Source organism: Diceros bicornis, chromosome 24, assembly GCF_020826845.1.
Source record: "Diceros bicornis minor isolate mBicDic1 chromosome 24, mDicBic1.mat.cur, whole genome shotgun sequence".
Classification (NCBI taxonomy): domain Eukaryota; kingdom Metazoa; phylum Chordata; class Mammalia; order Perissodactyla; family Rhinocerotidae; genus Diceros; species Diceros bicornis.
The window spans coordinates 11,013,525-11,031,567 of record NC_080763.1 but is presented as its reverse complement, the minus strand read 5'-3'; the positions used below and the strand labels follow the sequence as shown (position 1 = coordinate 11,031,567).

General features: G+C 45.6%; 1 protein-coding gene across 1 annotated transcript in view; it reads right to left on the bottom strand.

The window, feature by feature from the left end:
• Nucleotides 1-6,624: 6,624 nt before the first annotated feature.
• PRKCH (protein kinase C eta) overlaps nt 6,625-18,043 on the bottom strand; it is a 220,847-nt gene continuing 209,428 nt past the window's right edge. The window contains exons 13-14 of the mRNA XM_058567069.1: nt 14,067-14,210; nt 6,625-12,600 (exon numbers count right to left, since the gene is read on the bottom strand). Coding sequence (XP_058423052.1) covers nt 12,454-12,600; nt 14,067-14,210 — 291 coding nt within the window. The 3' untranslated portion in view covers nt 6,625-12,453. The remainder of the gene's footprint in view (nt 12,601-14,066; nt 14,211-18,043) is intronic.

Below are 18,043 nucleotides of genomic sequence, written 5' to 3'. Positions count from 1 at the left end.
AATTATAATGTGTCTTGGTGTGGGTCTCTTTGGGTTCATCTTATTTGGAACTCTCTGGGTTTCCTGAATATAGATGTCTGTTTCCTTCCCCAGGTTAGGGAACTTTTTAGCTATTGTTTCTTCAAATAAATTTTCTGCCCTTTTTTCCCTCTCTTCTCCTACAATCTCTATAATGTGAATATTGGTCTGCTTGATGTTGTCCTGTAAGTTCTTTAAGCTATCTTCACTCTTTTTCATTCTCTTTTCTTTTTGCTCCTCTGATTGGATGAATTCCACTGCCCTGTATTTGGATTTGCTGATCCTTTTTCCCCTTCGTGTAGCCTGCTGTTGAACCCCTCTATTGAACTTTTCAGGTTAGTTATTGTATTCTTCAGCTCTGTGATTTCTGTTTGGTACTTTCTTATATTTTCTATCTCTTTGTTGAAATTCTCACTTTGTTCATGCATTGTTCTCCTGACCTCAGTGAGCATTTTTATGACTGTTATTTTGAACTTTCTATAAGGTAAATCACTTATCTCCATCTCACTAAGGTTTTTTTCTGGGGTTTTATCGTGTTCTTTTGTTTGGAACATATTCCTTTGTGTTTTACAGTTTCCTCAACTCTCTGTGTTAGTTTTTATGCATTAGTTACAAGACCCACATCTCCCAGTCTTGAAGGAGTGGCCTCGTGTAGGAGATGAACCTTATTGTTCAACCCTGCCCTAGCTCTTTGTCGTCTCTTAAACCTTTGTGATTGTCTAAGCAGCCATATTTGTTCTTAGTGGTTCCCAGGATTTGAGGGTGTGCCAAGACCTGTCAGTGTCCCAAAGGGGAGGATCTCAGTCAATACCTAGATGTAGGCTGATTGGAAACTAGACTCTCAGGCAGTAACTTCTAAAATATGCCAATATACCTCCTTCAGGGGAAGACTGGAGATGGATGTTTCTGTCTGTTCCCTCTGCACTGAGCCCTAGAGAGATAGAATGCTAAGAACTGTTTCTGTGTTTGCTATCATCCCATTAAACCCATAAACACAACCCCCCTAGCCACAAGACTCTCAGGGATGTGTCCTCTGGGTGGCAGCAAAAAAGCTGGGGTACTAGAGGTATGCACAGCTCCTTTCTCAGAGACACTGGTGACCTGGTTGGTCCAGAGGCAGAGCACGACGATGGCACCAACTGGCCGCCCTGGTCTCTGGAGAGGATTGCAGTCAGTCCCTAGATATGTGTTAAATTAGAAGCCTGACCCTCAGGCTGCGGCTTTTAAGATCTGCAAATAGGCCTCTTTCGTGGAAAGGCTGGGCATTTCAGTCTGTTGTCTCTGTACTGTGCCTTGGGTGGATAGCTGGTTAAGATGTTTCTCTGTCTTTTCCAGTCCTGTGGAACCCAAGAATGGAAGCCTTGCTGGCCACCAGAGTCAGACAATCAAGGGGTGCGTTCCCTGAGTGCCAGCCACAAAAGCTGGGGTGCCAAATGTGCGCACAAGCTCCTTTCTGGGAGATACCAGCAACCTGGAGTGAGGCAGAGGCCTCCCCAGTCCCTGGAGAGTATTGCAATTGGTCCCTAGATGTGTGTTAAGTTAGAAGCTTGCCCCTCAAGCCATAGCTTTTAAGATAAGCAAATAAGCCTCTTTCACAGAAAGACTGAGCATTTAATTCTGCTGCCTCTGCGCTGGGCCCTGGAGGCATAGCCATAGTGAGTCTGTTAAGAACTGTTAGTTCGCTATAGCCTTGTGGGTCTCATGGACACAAGCCCCATTGACTTTCAGAGCTAGATGTTTTGGGAGCCTGTCTCTCAGGTGGAAAGTCTTAAAAGTTGGGCACCAGATATGGGGTCTAAATCCTTCACTCCTCAGGGAGAGAAGCTGGGAGTTGTAAGTTCCCTCCCTGTTGTGTGTCACTGCACTGGGGATGGGGTTAATGGCAAGATTGTGTCTCAGCCTCTCCTACCCATTTCAATGTGGTTTTATTCTCATTCACCCAATATGTAGGAGTCACTCAGCTAGTTTCTGGATTTCTTTCAGAGGAAATTGTTCCATATATAGTTATAGCTTTGGTGTTCCATAGGAAGAGGGGTGTTCAGGAACCTCCTAGGTCACCTTCTTGAACCAGAACTGCAAAAGCTTTCTTGACCTTCTCCCTCCCACTGCTTGTTTTCTCAAATCTTAATCCAATACTCCATTTCTGTTTTCAAATAGTTGGGTGTCTCACCCTTAAGAACAACCATTTCTTAAAGCCTCTGGTTTCCCCACTGAGCTCTTTGCCCCTAGAAGGTCCAGTAGCTGGGAATGGAGACTGGGGCCAACAGTGCTGATTACTTGATAAACAGCCATCATCCCTCCTCTATCCTCCCACAATCCTGGAATCCTTATTTTGTTCTCCATCCTTGTTCTTCAGGGGAGAATGAATCCCTCTCTAGCCCCAGCGGACTAAGTCATAATTTGTCTAAGACTTATGCTCTAAGCCACTGGTACTGTATTCTAACTGAACATTGAAACCATCTGGGGAACTTTAAAAATCCCATCTGGGGCTCCAGCCACCCTCAGGAGCTGTAGCTTGGCTTCCATTTCCTTTGTCAAGTGATTAGTTTTAGATGTGGTCATGTGATGCTAAACTTGCCAATAGGATATGAGGCTGGGAAGCTTCTGGGAAGGTTTTCCACATTAAAAAAAAAAAAAGCCATGATTCAATGGTGTTCTTTTTTTGTCTCCGGAGGTGTTGTCTGCATGTGCCCCAGGGTGAAGGAGCTTTGTTTAGTTTAGTAAGTGATCTTTGGACATTATCTCTTTTGATCCTCATACTGCCCTCTGAGGCAAATAGTTTGGTTTTCATTATTATCCCCATTTTACAGATAAGGAAACTCAGGTTCACATAAGTTTCAATACTTTCTGCCTAATGACAACAGCTAGTAGTAGCAGAGCCAGAACGAACCCAGCTCAGCCCGGTTGCGAAGACCATGATTTTCTCACTATTATCAGGGGTGTTCTAGTAAGCTGTCAACCCCCCACCCCCAAATACAAAAACAAAACTTTTATTTGTAGCATTTACCATTTTTTTTGGTGTAAATATTCTCACCACGCCCAATTTGAAGCTACGCTTGTGAGCTCACTGAACACTAACTTGGGAAGAGGTGTGTATAATCGGTTCTTGTGAGCCAGTAGAAGCCAGCTCCAGCAAACCACTAGAAAATGGGGCAAGTGCTCAAACCCAGCCTTTGATGCTGAGATCCTTGTTTCTCGCCAACCTCCCAAACAGCTTTCTCTCAACACAAATCTCCCCAGAGCAGATCTTTATGCTGGAGTTCTGCCTTGTTAGGGAGGATGCTTAGCTTTTGTTCCTAGAAGGCAGATAAGCATAATGAGGGACAAACCAATAGGGTGAACTTCAGAGGTTTCCTAATGCCTCCAGGATGTTAACGATGCAGACAGGAGTCCCAGAGGACTATTTATCCTTCTGCATGATGGTGAGCCAAGAGAGCCTTTACTATTTGCTTTATCTCTTCGCCATCTGAGCTGCTGCACATTTTTTTTTTTTTTTTTTTTTTGTGAGGAGATCAGCCCTGAGCTAACATCCGCCAATTCTCCTCTTTTTTTTTTTTTTTGCTGAGGAAGACGGCCCTGGGCTAACATCTGTGCCCATCTTCCTCCACTTTATATGGGAGGCCGCCACAGCATGGCTTACCAAGCAGTGCGTCGGTGCGCGCCCGGGATCCGAACCAGCGAACCCCGGGCCGCCGCAGCGGAGCGCGCGCACTTAACCACTTGCGCCACCGGGCCAGCCCCTGAGCTGCTGCACATTTTATACACACTTGCTGAGCCCCCCAGCAATGCTGAGCACAGATTCATGACTGTGTGGTACAGTGAAAGCAGAAGGGGCCTGGGCATGTGGCTAGAGGAAACATGGAAAGCCAACTCCAGGCCTGCCCCAGTAGGCCAGGGGAAGCAACACAATTATAGCGTGCTTGCTAAGTCCGTGCCAGACTGTGGCATGATGGTCTCTCAAGGTTGGAAGGGACATCTCTGTGATTGTCCAGTCTGACTTCCTGTCCATCATCCCACCAGGGGTTGTAGACTGTTTGAAGATGTCCAGTGAGGGTAAACTCCTTCCCTCCCAAGGAAGTTGATTACACATCTGAACACCTTTGTGAAAAAAGTTCATTTCTATGCTAAAACAAATTCTGTAACCCCTGTTGCAGCCTGGCATGATCCTATTTCTAACCCTGGGGGCTATAAATTACCAGACTAGCCCCTCTACATATGACAAGTATATCAGTCAGGATAGACTCGGTTATGCTGCAGTGACGAACAACTGCCACAATCTCAGCGGCATTAAGCAACTGGAATAAAAATGATAAAGATTATTTATTGCTCATGCAAAATGTCCATCAAGGGTTGGCTGAGGGCTTGGCTCGTGTTAATCACTCAGTGAGCCAGGCTGTCAGAGCCCAGTCGTCATCTCTTAATATGGCCATTCACTGGAGGAAAAAGAGAATCTCTCAGCACCACTGAAACAGTCTAGCTTGCAAGGATTGCACATCGTCTTGCTCTTAAATTGTTGGCTAGAACTATTCCTGTGGCCTCACCTGTCCATAACGGGGCCACAAAGGGGCTCTTACCACACGTCCAGGAGGCAGAGAGCTGGAACTATTTGGAGAGCAGCCTTAATGACCACTACGATAGTTTTTGATACATTCGAGGGTGCTAGGATGTCATCCTGCCCTCCTTCTCAGGCTCATCCCCGGTTTACCTCCTCACTTGCTGTGTTACATGCCTGTTGCTCCCTTCATCATTCAGTTCACTCTCCTCTGGACATGATCGTGCTTTCTCTCTCCATGCTGGTGTCTAGAGCTGAGGCCACTTTTCCAGGCCCAGTCTAATCATGGCAAAGTTCAGCGGGGCTCATCACTGCCCTCACCTGAGACATCACGGTTGCGACTCTGGAGCCTAAGCTTGCATTTTTATTTTTTTGGTTGCCACAGCACCCTGCTGTTGTATATTTGCTGGACTATAAATTCCAGGATGGTGGGGACTATGACTGTCTTGCTTCCTGTAGTCTGCCCGTCACTTGCAAAAAGGTCTGATAAATCCTAGTAAATATGTACTGGAGGAATGCATGTATTGAATTTAGTCTTTGCCTCTGCCTAATTTTTTACTCATGCTGTCAAGTCCTATCACCTCCATCTTGTCCTGATATAATTAGCTTTTTCAGACCCAAGTACAGGTTATATTTGTTTCTTAAATTTGTTCCAGCATAGAGCTGTGAAAGAGTATTATCTTTGGAGTCAAAAAAATGTGTGTTTGACACCCAGCTCTCATTGTATCATTCAACAGCACATATGTCTTAAGTACCTACAGTGTGCCAGTTGCCATGGATATAATTGTGAGGAAGACAAGACCACAAGAAGGCCTTTCCACTGAGCGGGTTAATTTGGGCAAACAATATCACATCTCTAGATTAGGATGTATATTCCATGAATGCACGAATCTTCGGGTGTTTTTTCACTCTAGTTTTCCCAGCCACAAGAACAGGCCTGGCATATAGCTGATGCTCAATAAATATTAGTTTCATGAGTGAAGGGATCTCTCAGCTCCAGTTCGCTCTTTTGTATCAGTATCTCCTGGGAGGGCTGGTGTAATTTGAAAACAAAGTAGCACTTTGTCTCACTGTCTGATTTTTGTGGTTGGTCATGATGTCAACCGTTTGAAATCTAAAATAAGATTAAAGGAAGACATGACATTTGTCTGTTAATCCAAGAGGGGCAGGGGTTACAAGGTTGCAGAACACTATTCTAGATTGGTACTGATCTATGAATCACCATACTTTGGGTATCATTGTGCACTGAATCCAGCTTGGCCACAAGGATGTGAGACTGTCATGTGTGTTGCTGAAGCTCAGCTCTGGGAAACCTATCACGCATCCCTGATCAACCAATCTAGTGACCATCAAAGAAGAAAACGAGAGGAGACTTTCAAGACTTGTTTTTATGAATGCTTGCACAATCCTAATCAATACCCCTTCCAGTGCTCATAAATTACTGCTTAAATAATTCTGTTCTACAATTTTGCCTCTATTCACCTGAATGCTTTATCTTATCTACCTTGGGCTACAATTCATTTTATCAATGACTATTGTACCCTTTTCATCTTGAAAATCATTTTGAGAAAAAAACAGAGGGAGCAGAGTTGAGGAATATTGCTTTGTCTTTAATCCACAAGTGCTCTATTATCCATTACTATACGGGGCTTATCCTTCTCATGATCTTGTGCTGAACTTATCGTTAGAAAGCGTTTTTCCTTTCCGCACACGAGCAAGCATGAGAGATACGAATGGCAACCAGGTATGAGTATTGGTATGTGATTGTAGGAACAAGTGAGCTGTGTGAGCCTAAGGAGACTTTGGGATTGAGGGAGCATGCAGAGAGGGTGCTTGGGTGTGCTAGGGTGGGAAGGTTGCACCGAGATGGACAGAAGGCAATCTGAGTGATGGAGGTGCTGTGTATGGTGAGAGTAGTATGCGGTTGACGGCTACTGGCGGAGGCTGGTCAAACATATCCCTCTGCTCACCTTCAGTCATGAGAGTACAAGGCTGGAAGAACTTGAGGGATCATCCAGGTTCTTTTTTTTTTTTTTTTAATAATTTTATTTATTTATTTATTTTTTCCCCCAAAGCCCCAGTAGATAGTTGTATGTCATAGCTGCACATCCTTCTAGGTGCTGTATGTGGGACACGGCCTCAGCATGGCCAGAGAAGCGGTGCGTTGGTGTGCGCCCGGGATCTGAACCCTGGCCGCCAGCAGCGGAGCGAGCACACTTAACCGCTAAGCCACAGGGCCAGCCCTTCAGGTTATTTCTGACACTGTCAGATCAAGTGACTACTAGAATATCCTTGGTTTCTAATTTGAAATGACTCCAAAGAAGATTCCTCTCTCAGCCTCTGCAACCCACCTGAATGTTTGCCCACACTCAGTGCCTACACAATCTTCACCTTGTCTAGCCTAAATTCTTCTAGCAATGGTCCAAGCCCTTAGAAGAATGAAGCCTCTGTGAGGTGGCAACCACCTTGGTGGCATGAGAAAGGCAGCTCTGGGTGGTCTGGAAGGTCTTGCATGGGGACAGGGGTGCTCTGGCCCAGTTTCTATTAAGAATACACGGGACTACGGGCTTGCTCATTTTACTAGAAACCTTCTTCGTAGATACTTTAATCTAGGAAGAAAAGGTCCTTGGCTGGATTATTACCTTCAAACCCTTAGGCATGCCAGGACTTAGTGAATGTCTTAAGCACATGTTCTCTCTTTTCTGAACTGGTCCACAGGCATACTGAGTGTCCAGAGGGTGTCCAGTGGGTTCTGGTGTTGGGGTGTGGTCTCTGTGTTATTTGGTCAGAAGTGAGTTAAAGTTACCTTCTGGTTAAATCTGGCAGAACAAAAGAATTCCTGAAAGGCTTGAGGGAAGAGCCATTTTAGGGAAAACCATGGATATTTCTTAGCCTCTCTTGTTCAGCGTGAACAGCAGACTTTCAAGCTTAATACTGATCCTGCATGTCAATCAGGGCAGGAGGGACTCAAAACATCCTAAGAGAAGTTTTTAAAAGAATCTCCTAAGAAATCTCCACAGCCAACTGTGAGAAAACTAAAAACCAAAGCTGTTAGAAAAGTAAATCCCTCTAGCTTGGAGCCGGCGCAGCATCCCCATCAGGGGAGACGGGCAGCATGAAGAACGTGGGTGTCCCTTTCTGCCCATTTTCAGGACATCACACGCGACTTCCCCTTGGTCCTCTAGAGTAGCTGACAAGAATAATCACTGACATTGATTGAGCATTTTCTCTGTCCCAGCCTTGGGGTAGGTGCTTGACACAGACTATCACAGCAAATCCCTGCAGTGATGACACAAGGTGGGCAGGTGCTGATCTCAGTCCCATTTCACAAATGAGAACAAAAAATCTGGGGAAAAGACTACCTTTCCCCAAGAACACACAAGAAGTGGCAGATTCAGCGCACAGGTCTGCACTCTGCTCAAGTTCCCTCTGTGACATCCTGCCTCCCAGAACCATTGGGGGTGGGAGAGGCAGAGTTGCTCTCACAGGCAGTCTATGCCAGGGCAAGAGCTGATGCACAGTGATGCCAAAGATGCAGAAATACATGGGAAAGGCGGCTGCCATTTCTGGGATCTAAAAAAGCCTATAAAATAAATATGTAACTTAGGATTTTCTGTCGTCGTCTTGGTGGTTGGAAAACTGGCACTATGACAGGTTGGGCTCTGAAAATCAAATGACAGACGAAGGGAGAGAGTACAGAACCGACCTATTACACTGGGGAATAAAGAGTGAGGAAGCGGAGAGGAGAGAAAGAGCAACCGACTGGCAGTGGAGGTGACGGGGGGCAGCTGGGACAGGATGAAGCTGAGGGTGGCACCCTCAGCTCTGGTTCTAATTCAACACAGGAAGGAAGGAAGACTACAAAGCCCCATTTATAGCTGCTCTTTCCAACCTGCAACTCAGTTCAGAAGAACACATGACCACAGGCTCATTTCCACCGCAAACGTCTCAGGCTACAGCTTATGTCTTATCCTCAGATGACGTAAACTGAGAAGTTATAGGACCCAGTGTGACTCTGAGCCAGGGGCGATCACAGTGAGCTGTCTAGTCACTTTAAGTCAACACGGACGGATTAAGCAATCAGGACGACCAAACCTGGGAATAAAGAGGGCACAAAGCTCTAGAGCACTGGCCCATGATATGATCAAGGCCAAATCTGTGGCTGGACGATGTTCAAGGCAATGTGTACCCAATTAAGATCAATACACGATAAGTGGGGTGTTTTTATTTTTGCTCTTTTCTTTGCTACCAAGTTACGTCAGCTCTGTAGCTGTAAACATGCAGCTTCCCAGGTGGGCCGCGGGCTGCACGCCTTCTTCCTGAGAACGCCCCACGAGCCGGCAGGCGGTCGCGAGGAGTCACTGAAACACGAAGAGCCTCCTCCAGATGGGAGAGGAAAGGACTGGAAACCTCACCAAGCCTCAGATGTTACCCAGGGGTTCAGACGGGCTTAGAGGATCCACTTTGAGCCAGACTAGTTCCTCTTCCGCGGGAGCTCTAAGTCTGGATTGCGTCACTCTGGCCAGCCCCGGTTCCTCTGAGTGGGCTGAGCAGCTCCGGGCCCTTGATATGCAAATCATGCAATCTCACTCCTGATGAATGGTTCCACAGACAGGGTGACTAATGCCGTCCTGCCCAGCTGGCAGTTTATCTAGTGCTCCCTGCTAATCCCAGTTTATGCCCTTTTTATTGTTCTCGAAACCCCACAAAAGTGGGAAAAATAGAATTGGCCTTCATAGAAGAACCTCACCAAATTGGGCTAAAAGCAGGGACTCCAGAGTTAAACTGCCTGGTCCAAATCTAACCCTACTGCTTTAGTTGTATGACTTTGGACAAGTTACTTAACCGCTCTGTACCTCAGTTTCCCCATCTGTACAATGAAAATGAGCGTACCTACCTCTTGGGGGTATTGAATGAGTAAGTGCATTTAAAGTGTTTGGAACAGGGCCTTACACATGACAAACCTGCACTAAAAGTTAGCCAGTATTATGAAGTGAAAACAACTTCTGTAGCCACAGGCTGATCAACATCTCGAAGCAAATACTTTGTAGTAATTCTCCTTTCAGATACTCAAGCCTGCATGTCTAATTTAGTTAGGTTGGTGTGGAATAGTTTACGAGAGTAGGGCCAAATGGATGTGGGGATAAGGCCTGAGGTTTTCTCAGGATTTGTTATCCAAGAGGCAACATGGTCCTGAGGGAGGGAAGGTTAAGTGTGACCTCGTCTTGACCGCCATGCTGCCAGCTGAACTGAGGGAACCGGCAGTTCCAGCAGACTCAGCACCTGCTGATCGAATGGCTCGTGGCCAGCAAGTGGGCAGTCTGCTCCAGGAAGTGTGAGCGGGTGGCCTTGTGATCCTCAGGAGGGACGCAGGGTTTAGGAGAACTGATGAGAGATGTGAAGCCAAGCTCTAAACCTGGAGTTGGAGACTCTTGTTTTACAAGTAAATATCCTTTACCTCCTCTCTCTCTTCACATATAAGAGAGGGATGAGGAAGAAGCACCAGAAATCCTATCATAGCAAAATCATTGGCTGTTGATAATCTATCTGATTATCTAGGTCTGGAATTCTCTCCAAAGAATGGACTTAATCCAAACTGGGGGACCCAGGGAACAGACTTGAGAACAGATTGTGAAGAGGGAAGCTGCTGAGTGATGACACTGACTCAGCAAAGAGGACGTTGGGTCTTCTGAAGGGCTGTGATAACAGATTTTGTAGAGGGATACAGGAGGCATGCTTTGTTCTTCATGGGTCTTTACCAGTGTGGAATAAACCATATCAAGCAGTTTATCAGCCCCACAGAGCAACTGAAGACCCTGAGCTGCAAAGTAGCTATGAAGGCCAAAAAGTAGTAAAGTCAGAACAATCCCTCCCTTTCCAGAAGTGTTTTGGATTAGAACTTCAAAGATTTAAACTCTAGACTGGATGATTCCTTACCAAGTCTGAAACCTTTGGGCAACCAACTAACTCCACTGGTCTGAGCCTCTCTTCTTCCCATTTGTAAAACGTACCGGGTATTCACACTGGAAACAGTGGTGGCATGACCCGCCTACCTCACAGGAATAGTGTGAAGATCTAGTGAAATCATGTAGGCGAGAGTGCCGATGAACTGCTAAGTGCCAAACAAACACAGAGGGTGGCTCCTCGCCACTCTGGTCATTCAAAAGTCATTTTTCACTTTGGAATGCAAAAAAGAGCCCCCAACAGGGACTGCCACTACTAGCCAGATACCCCTTGGTTGCCTGTAATTCTCCATCCCATTTGTTCTGGCCAATATGTTAGCAGAGGTGATGTGTGTCCCTTCTCAGAGGCCTAGTTAGGCAGCAAGCATCTCCTCCATCTCTGTTTTCCATTGCTACGGCAACCTTGGAAGCTACGTTTTCCAGATGGCAAAGTTACAAGATGGAAGAGGGCCACTGAACTTGCACTATACTTTATGTGAATGAGAAATAAACATTCAGTCTAGCCACTGAGAGTTTGAGGGTTAGTCTGTTGCAGCAATGCTTAGCCATCGTTACCCTGATTCAGAACAGAAGTTTTGGTCACTAAGAGACAGGCCATGTTCACTTAAGGGATACACAGAAGGTTATGCCAACTTTTCCTCTCAGGAATTTGCTTTAAGTCAAGAGTTCTATCCATTCTGCTCAAAGCTTTTATATTAATTAGCTGTCTACTCTCCTGGTGCGGATGGGACAAATCCTTCTAGATGACAAATTTCCTTTTGCTACAAAATGCATTTATTTCCAGCCAGATAAAATTTCTCCAACTGCGTATATGGGTACATATTATAAGGTCCTTCTTTGATAAAGGTCCTGTTTACAAGAGCCATTTCTAATTATTAAAATGCATACCAAACAAACATCTTTGTCTCTTAAAACATAATTTAAATAAACTGCTAATGTTTAAGCCATAGGTATGGTCACTGACGTGAGTGGTGTGCCATACTTCACTGATGAGTCCAGAGCGATATTGACACATTGCTCCAAGAAGAGATTCCACAAGTCAGCAGGCAGCAAGCACCTCTAGCTCACCTGCTGGTTGTGCGAAGAGTTGCTGTTGTGGCAGTGAGCCTTCTGTGAAAAAAGAGTTACGTGCAGACAAAGACGTATGACATACGCAATGTGGAGAGGCATTTCACAGAACGCAAACCCCATTCCGGTAAACTAATGGACTCCAGAATGAAAGCCTGGTGAATGAAAATCTGTTGTTTACGCTACTGGGTATTGTGGCACCGTCTCACTGGACACTCAATAAATAGCCGTAAAAGTAAGGAGAAAACAAGCTGGAGCAGTTGTCTTGGTCCTCGACATCTGTTTTCAAGACTGGGCTTTAAGTTGTGAGTTTTATGAATATCACTTTTTTTTTTTCTTCAGAGGAAATCACTCTATTTGGAAAGCCATCCATTTCCTTATCTTTAAATTCTTCATTAGCACTTAGAGGATTCTTGCAGAATGCCAGTATTAGGGACTCATTGGCTTAAAGAAGAGCACAGAGTGGTCCATACAAAGTCTCAACTTGTCTCTTGAAGTAAAAAGCCTGTTTGGCTCAGGATTTCTAGGATCTGGTTTATTCTTCACAACTTCTCTCCTTTTGGCTCCTGTTAATATCCTAAGCCTGAAATAGCCACGGAAACTCACAGGTTGAGCAGTATATTTCTTCATGAACTCTCATTCCAGTATCAGCGATTTCCAGTACCATGGCTCCCTCAGGACTTGAAATAGTTGATCTCTTCAAGTTCCATCCTTCACAGAGTTCTCCACCTGCTCCCTGAAGGGAAGGTTCTTGTTCTAAGGCTGATGCTGGAGAGTTTCTCACAAAGGAAATTCCTGGAAAATCTGTATCCCCTTGTGATTCTCATACCATCTCTCTCATTCCCCATAAGACTAAGGTTGCAATTCTGGAGACACAAAGGAAAAGTTTCTAAACTCATCCTGGTTAATCATAGGAAGATGTCCCTCATCAATTGGAGTTAAAACTGGCTCTTCCTTTATGAAGTCAGGGTCAAAATTACTGACATCTTCTCGGGATTTCTGTCAAAAAGAAAACAAGGGTCAGATTTTATGTACTTGAGACTTACTCATCTTCCATAGGACTTAGCCCATTCCAATGAGTTCAGAGAACTGCTCTGCAACTCCTTTAGTAGCACTGTTTACAGTTATGACAATTGTGATTAAACAGTGCTTTATAGTAATTCTACTGCATTGTATATTATTATGGCATTTGGTAACCACCAATTCACTAACCCCATGAAAATCTTGCTAAGCAGGCTGGTCTTAGGCTGGGAGGCTAAGGAATTAATTTGGTCACCTGAACCAGCCGGTTCACTCACCCTTACTCTCCATTTCACCCACATGCCACTCCTTAATGGGCCTTCGTGAAGGGCACACAAGCTCTGATTTGTCAACTGAGGTTGAGTAGGTTCACACTTGCCCCACCTATTGTTTGTACACAGGTCTATACACTTGAAGACATTTTTTCAAAAGACTTCTTGGAAACGCTGAGTTTAGGGAACAATTGCCTCTCTCTTTACTCACCAGGCAGATTCATCATGTCCTGCTGGCAAAGCTTTCCCTCATCCCGAGGAGCTAGAGGTGGATGCCCATTAAAGCAAGTGGCTTTAACTCTGGGGCCTGGTGTCCAACCTTCAGGCTGTTACCGATTAAGCTAGCTATTGTTTAGAAATGTTGCTATTTTACATCATTATAAACTAATGCTGAAAAGATCATTTCTACCAGTGTTAGACCTCTCACTTCTCTTACCTGAGTCAATGATACATCTCTCTCCAAGGTGCTCTTTGGAGCACCCTCCCTGTCCTCCTAATTCTTGATCCGCTAGCCCAGCTTCTCTGCCTTCCCATTGTGGACCTCTTGACCCACAGATGAGAAAGACTTAACTCTCAGACCAAGAGCTGGAGCACCCACAGGAATGCCACCCCACTCAGCTGCCTAGCTTGGGGAGGTACCCCTGGTGCTCACAGTGTTTCTCCAGGCAAAAGGGACTTGGCCTGTTCTGGCCTGAGCTCTGTACTGCAGTAGCTGTTACAGACTCAGGCTCTCCAAGCCACGGAGCCAGGTGCAGTGAAGTGAGCAGCATTTCATGCCCTCTCTACTTCCTCGGGGACTTGGAAGAGGTGCCTTGACCAAGAAGCATGAGGAAACTGGCTAGGAATGATGAATTTCTCAGTTAGCCAAACTCTTTGGGGGAAACCTGGAAAGTTTCGGGCATCTTAGACCCCGAACTTCAGTTAAGGGAGGATGGAGCCAGAGCGAGCAAGAGGTGAAAACTTTGTGAGAAGTAACCTGGGCACACGAGAGATGTTGCCTCAGAGGCAGGGAGCCCAGCCTCCTCCCAGGTGAGGCTGCCCTGCAAAGTGTCTGGCTGAACTTCCGGTTTGGTTATTCCAGAGGGGACCACCCAGCTGCTCAAAGGACTTTGGTGGAACACTGTGATGTTTTACGAAAGAGGAAAGTCTACTATGATGGTCTTGGACACTTACGATTCTGGGTCTGAAAGGTGGTTCTATTTGGCGATGGTTCAGCTGCGCCCAGTCGATTTCCTTAAAGAAAGGATGTCTCAAAATGGCATGCTCACCGCCCTGAGTCAGGCTGCCCAAGCGCATGGTGGGGTTCTTGGTCATGAACTGAGAGAGGTGGGGAGAAAGAGAGTCAATAATTCAATCATATACAACAAGTATGTCACAAGATGGTAGGCATCAGTTCTGGCAGAGGAGCCTGTGTGAGGCTTTCTGGCTAATCTTGCTTAACTAGCTGAATTTTCCATCATGGGCAGCACAGCCAATATGAATCATCCCTTAAAGGCACAATTGCTTCTGTGTATTTATGGCCTTCCCCATTTCCATTTCAGATGTGGCCACTAAAATAAAGCAGAAGGGTCCAGTTTTCTTTCCTGTAAATACCATGTATTTTTCTTTCCCCTTTAAAGAAAAGAAACTCTTTATAAAATAGTGTGCCTTTCTCTAATACTGCAGTTGTAGACAGCCCACATCTTATGAATGGGGCTACTTTTAGGAACAGCTGTGCCATTTTTCTGAGAGACCTGACCAGTCAGCCAGGATTCCCACTCTCTGACAAGACCACAGAGAGAAGAGTGAGAGGCATTATTTTGAAGATCTGTGCGAAGAAGCCACAGGGTGAAAAACTTCAAGTTCTGTGCTCTGGCTCTAGGAAAAACAAAGTTGAACACTTTTCTTTATGCAACAAAGATATCATAGTTTTAAGCAAAAAGTTTGTTTCTTCAAGATGCTCCTTTCTTCCTCGCCCTTCCATTTTGAAATGTTCAATGACTGCGAAACTTGCTACATAAGACCAAAAACTAAAACAAGCATTGCCACACATTCAAGCAATATGTGTACATAAATCCTCTGTATTTATACCAATTGGGAAACTTCCTTGGGTCTGAGCTCCTATCAAGATGTTTTGGGCTATATCTACTTTCACAAAATGGCCAGTAAAGGTGTTCTGATCGCGTCCTGACCAAGGACTAGTATAAGATAACTCACTTCATGGCCAGAATGTGATTTTCAATTTCACATAAGCTAATTTAATTTCCCATTTTCAAAAGAAAATTGCCTTGGATACAAAGTCTTGTTTTTAAATTTAAATCAAGTTATCCTTAAACAAATTTATGACAACTTATGACAGCCCCCGAGCACCCCTTTCCATGTTTGATTTATGAACACAAGACAAAAGTAATGCTGAGTTCATAGGAATTGCTTTGGAGTAGAATTTCCAGAGTAAATAAAAAGAAAATCTGGTTGAAGGTGCAGACATGAAAAGGTAGTGTTTGGAGGGGGCCATCCTGCCAGGTGTCCAAAGCCGCAAAGCCTCCAGTGTTGCTTCAAATGAAAATGATCATGTGGAGGGAGGAGGCTGCAAAAGGGTCTAAGCAAACCTGACGGGATAAACCTCGTAAAATGCTAAAAAAACTAAAAAGGGGAGCTAATAAGAAATGAAGACACTGATAGGGTTTAATAGCTTCTCTTCTCTCCTAGTGACAAAGAATGTGAGGCCACAGATGGTGCTGGATTGGAGGGTGACCCGAAAGTTTAAGGAGCCTTCAGAGCTACACAGCTTCCACCAGAGCAGTTAGCACTCCAGGCATGAGCAGTGGTCGGCACAGATGCAGGAACTACAGACCTCATAAATAGCTTAGGCTCTCCCCGGATAAGTCTGTGTAATTCAGAGAGGAAGGGGAAAACACATACAGGAAAGAAACGAGCAGATTCTCTCTTTAGGAAAGTCAATGGGAAGCAATCCCTGATGGAATAGCAGTGTCTATTCCAAGAGCTAATGAACAAAAAACAATGCTGCAAGAAACTCAGGATATAAAGATGGCAAAACAGACCAGATGGCTTGTGGGAAATTCCCAGGCCTGCCAATGATGTGAGCAGAGGACATCTTGTGAATGTGTGGGTACAACTTGTTCTTCTGGGCAAGAGGAACAGTTCAGGGCTCTCGATGCCAGGGTGGCAGAAGCCCCGGTGTGCAAGACTTTGCCCATTCTCCCCTGGCACTGAAGCCAAGCTTCCAAGGGGCACTCTGGAAAGGCACTGCCTGACGAAAAGCAAACCAAATCATGGCTGTTCCTCCTCAAAAAACTGCATCCTTGGAAATGGAGACAGGCAGAAGAACCCTTTCACTAGCTTGGTACTTTCTCTTGGGGTTCTGATAAATCCTTTTGAATAACCAAGCAGTTTTGTTTTCACTTTTAATATCTTGTTTTGAGCCCTTTAGATACAGCAATCCTCCATTCAAAAAAATGTTTAATTCAATTTACAAAGGTTTACAGGGAGCCGGCTGTATGCAAGGCAGGGTACTAGGCCTCGTGGGGATACACAGATGACAAAGACAGTCTCCCTGTGAAGGAGCTGACTGAGAGAAAGGGGAGGAGGTAAGCAAACTTAGCTGGATGAAATGGAGAGAGATATAGCAAAGTGCTGTGGGAGCTTCAAAGTGGGGCTGGGCAAATAGCATTGCGAGCTGGTGGTGAGAAGGTAAGTAATGGCCTCATGGAAGAGGTGGCCTTTGACAAGAGATGAGGCCAATGAGTAGAATTAATGTGGGCATGAAGGAAGAAGACAATGGTGCCTGAGAATACAGCCACAGCACAAAGGCACAGATGCATGCTAGCGCTTCATACATTGGCGGAGGAGCACACAGTGTGGTACACTGGCACATGAGATGGTTGAAGAACTGTGGGGGCAGCCGGTAGGATCCATCAAAAGTGTACAAAGAGGTGAGTGATGAGAGCTGCCCTGTGCTTTAGGAGATGACTCTAGGCGCAGTGTGATGGATAAAATCCGAACGGAGAGGTAAGGGATTGGAGATGGGTGAACAGGAGGCTGAGACAATAGCTGAGAAGACACAAGTTCAGAAACTAGAAGAGTTTCTGGTTAGTGGGAGGGAAAAGTTGGGACCAAGTCCTGGAGGGCTTGTGGAAGAAGGAACACCATCCACATTGCCGGGAGTTGGGGTGAAGGGCACAGGGTCCGCTCGCTCTAGTTGATGGAGTGGGGTGTTGGGTAACGGAAACAGGTAACAAGAGAGGAGCAACAGATTGTTGGTAGTATTAATATTAGTATTAATGATAGTAGCAGAAGTAATAACAGTATTTTTGCCAGGGGAATGAAACAAAAGCATCTAACCTTTCTCACGATCTGACAGTGTGCAGATCGGGGAGGTTGATGAGCTCAGCTTTGCATTTGAGGAGTGCAGGCCAGGGTTAGCGGTCTAACTCCCAGAGACATCAACATTTGGTGAGAGGGAGAGAGCTGAAGCTGTGAGGGCAGGCCAGATTGCAGAGAGGGAGAGAAAGTACAGAATGGAGACCAGCCCCCGGCCTCAGACATTTTATTTGGCCCACATAGTGTGTTTTAAAATAATTTTAATTATTAGTCAAACATTTAAAAAGTAGGAAATGTCACATCACATAAAAGTCAAGTTTTCCAACTTCTCTTGGAAAATGGGATATTCTGGAACGCTGGGCCTGCACTTCTTTTTGATAAAAATGGCCTGGAGTTGAGCAGTGGCTGCCTCTTTAGATGGGGCGTGTGGTCCCCGGTCAGCCAGGTGTCCCACCACTCCCTGTTGCCTCACACCTGGCTGGCTTCACTCACTGGCTGTACATGGCTCCGGAACCCTGGCATAGAGTGAGAGGGCGGCCAGGGTGGCGCAGGAGGAGCTCGTGAAGAGGCCAGAGGAGGATGAAGACCATGAAACAGGGACCACTCTGAGGAGGCGGTTATAGCCCTTCTGACTAGCCCCTTCCAAAGATACGGAGATGGGGGGTTAAAGGAACATTTAACACTAGTCCCAGGCCTGAAATCTTTCATGGCGCCTATTGGTGGAGGTGTGTAGGGTTGGGGCAGGAGAGGCTTGCTGCCCCAGGCCAGGACCAGGACTCTCCCTCAACACCATCTTCCTCTGCTGTGAATGGTGATGGCATAATCCTTTT